The sequence below is a fragment of the Kryptolebias marmoratus genome, linkage group LG22, assembly GCF_001649575.2.
Source record: "Kryptolebias marmoratus isolate JLee-2015 linkage group LG22, ASM164957v2, whole genome shotgun sequence".
In the NCBI taxonomy this organism is placed as follows: Eukaryota; Metazoa; Chordata; class Actinopteri; order Cyprinodontiformes; family Rivulidae; genus Kryptolebias; species Kryptolebias marmoratus.
The window spans coordinates 26050910-26053636 of record NC_051451.1 but is presented as its reverse complement, the minus strand read 5'-3'; the positions used below and the strand labels follow the sequence as shown (position 1 = coordinate 26053636).

General features: G+C 45.0%; 1 protein-coding gene across 1 annotated transcript in view; it reads left to right on the top strand.

Moving 5' to 3' along the window:
* The window catches only part of LOC108240657 (guanine nucleotide-binding protein G(I)/G(S)/G(O) subunit gamma-4), an 11364-nt gene extending 8940 nt beyond the window's left edge, over positions 1-2424 (top strand). Inside the window, exon 3 of the mRNA XM_017424271.3 lies at positions 487-2424. Coding sequence (XP_017279760.1) covers positions 487-615 — 129 coding nt within the window. The 3' untranslated portion in view covers positions 616-2424. The remainder of the gene's footprint in view (positions 1-486) is intronic.
* The last annotated feature ends 303 nt before the right edge of the window (positions 2425-2727 follow it).

Below are 2727 nucleotides of genomic sequence, written 5' to 3'. Positions count from 1 at the left end.
ATCCGGACCACACTAGAACTGGTCCAGCTCCAAAACTACAACACCTCACTGGTATTTGATAAAAAGGTGAAATCTCTGCTAAAATCTTGTGTTTTGAATCAACATTCATAGAAACTAATTCATGTCATTTCAGTGAGTCATCATGGTTGTGCCCCGAGTCCTCTGTTGCTTCAGATGAGGCTGATCCCCATGGATTTACAAACACATGTCATAGACACATTCAAGTCACTTGTTTTAAATAAATGCTTCTATTTCAATTAAGTTTTGGTCTTCATTGTAGCTGATGTGCAGAGGGATAATGAGGGGTTGACCTCAGGATTTTTTAAAGTCTGGCTACAGCTCTGGTCGCACATATTGTTATTTTCAAGGTTTGATGAAAAGTCGGCCATGTTAAAGGAGTTTCCAGATAAGATCCACTTCTGTGGTCCTAACGGTTTCAGTCCTTTGTTGCTCCGGGGATAAATATCCGATGGTCTGATCTTCCAGGTCTCCAAAGCAGCTGCGGACCTGATGGCGTACTGCGACGCCCACATACGAGAGGACCCCCTCATCGTGCCCGTCCCCGCCTCCGAGAACCCTTTCCGGGAGAAGAAGTTCTTCTGCACCATCCTCTGATGACCCTGCCGGCCGAGCGGTCCGGGTGCAGGCATGGCGTTGCCTGGCTTCTCTGTCTTCACCACTCCTGAAGCTGCCGGCCAACAGGCGTTGAGTTGAGTTTTGCCCGGCGGACACTCTGTTGTTGGTCAGCTCGGTCCTGGTGGCTGAAGGTTTTGGGGGAGTCGGCCACCAAACCGGCCACCCAGTGAGCGTATCATGTCTTGTTAAATAGGTTTGTTATTGCTTTGTTATTAGAGAACAGCCTTGCTCAATGCTTCATGAGATGAGAGATTACTTTCCCTTTTTATTCCCTTTTATTGTGCTAGATCCGAACTTGCCTCAGGAAACAGAAATTCGCCCAGTATCTAACCTTTTTAATCAGCTCCATCTTTTATTTTGTCAGTAGTTTCACCGTTCGTAGCAACACCTCCTTCAGTCGTGGTTTTCCTGCCTGTTTGGTCCGATTAAAGCCTGGATGACAGAACCTTTATCTCACACGACGAGGCTTCACATCCACTTCTACCAGTAATGAAACCAGCCAGGGGACGTCTTCAAGGACAAACAACGGCCGAGTCGAGAATTATTTATGAATCCGTTACCTTAAAGATGAAATCAAACATTTAGAAAGTTTATCCTGAAATATATCGACCGGTGCAGTTTGAAAGGGTTTACTCCGGTAGTTTTCCAGATATGTTGATATGCAGTTCTGAAACGAGGGTACGCAGTCGATGTAAACACAGTAGAATCGGCTGAGAACCACCAGGAGGTAGACAAATATGGCCGAATCGGACAAACGTAGGAGTCGAGCCGCTGCTGAAGAGTAGACGAAAATCGAGCCGGACCCGCGGGTTCAGCCTTCGACCTGATTTCAGTCACTTCGGCCGTTTCTGTTCCCGGTCACAAATTAATAATCTAACACGAGATAATATTAAGCCCCGGTTTGTCAACGGGGACCTTGAACGCAGCTCGTGGGGTTTAGGCACTCACGGTGGATTTACTGTAGCTCCCAGCTAGAGGCATTTCATTTTCCTCTAACGTCCTTTTTTCAAAGTTTTGCTTTTGTTTCGTTTGTTTTCTGGGCATGTTTCCTGAGCCCGAGTCCCTTCCGCCTGTCCTGGAACGAACGAACGGCAAGGCCTTCAACATTAAAGCCAAACCAGAGGGGCTGCATGTTTCTCTGCTCCTGTTTTCTTGACGGTTTCCTCTCTTTCTGAGGTCCTGTCGGTCTTTTAGGGTGTACAGTGCCAACGTCTTATAAGAGCAGCGTGACCCTCGCGCTGTTGGTTCCGCAGCCTTTTACCGTTTCTTTTTCGGGGGGGGGGGGGGGGGGTTTGGACGAAAAAGCACACTGTTGAAACCTTTCCTTTACATGGTAGTTCACTAGTTTTTTGCTAATTTTTACTATGACTTGTTATAATCGTTATTAATATTGTTATTATCAGTAGTACTATTTAATATTTGTTGCATAGCACTGACAGCTACATGACGTGAAGTGCTAATGAGCTTGTACGATACTTAGACAAAGTAATTTATTTATAAGTCATGCAATTATTGATACCGTCTATGTATTTTTTAAGAAAAGCAGCGATCGTTTACACAGTTATGATCCCTGTGGTGGTTTGGGCATTTTGAAATTTTCTCCCTCCTGATACTTGAATCAAATCAGTAATCATTCTGTTGATGCTGGACTTGAACAAACTATTGTTGTTAACTTACAGACCCAACTCTGGTGAAACTGGGACGTTGTGTAAAATGTAAAAAAAAAAAAAAAAAAAACAGCATAATTCCATATTTTATTCACATTGGAGCACCGTAAGCGTATCAAATGTTTAGAACAGGAACAGGGAGGCTGTAAAAGTTGGTGGTTAATTATCAGCAGGTCAGAAAGAGGAGTGGAGATAAAACGAGCTTTTAGAGGCTGAATCTGTTCTCCAGGCTGACAGGTTCTGGTTCTGGTTCTGCTCAGGAACACTGTCTGTAAACACAGTTCACCGTGCCGTCCACAAATGCTGCTCAAAGCTCTATCAGGCAAAGAAGAAGCCAGATGTGAACAGATGTGTCTCCTCTGGACCAAAGAGGAGAACTGTTCTGAGGTCAGCCTGCCTCTCTGATGGTATGGGGGTGCATTAC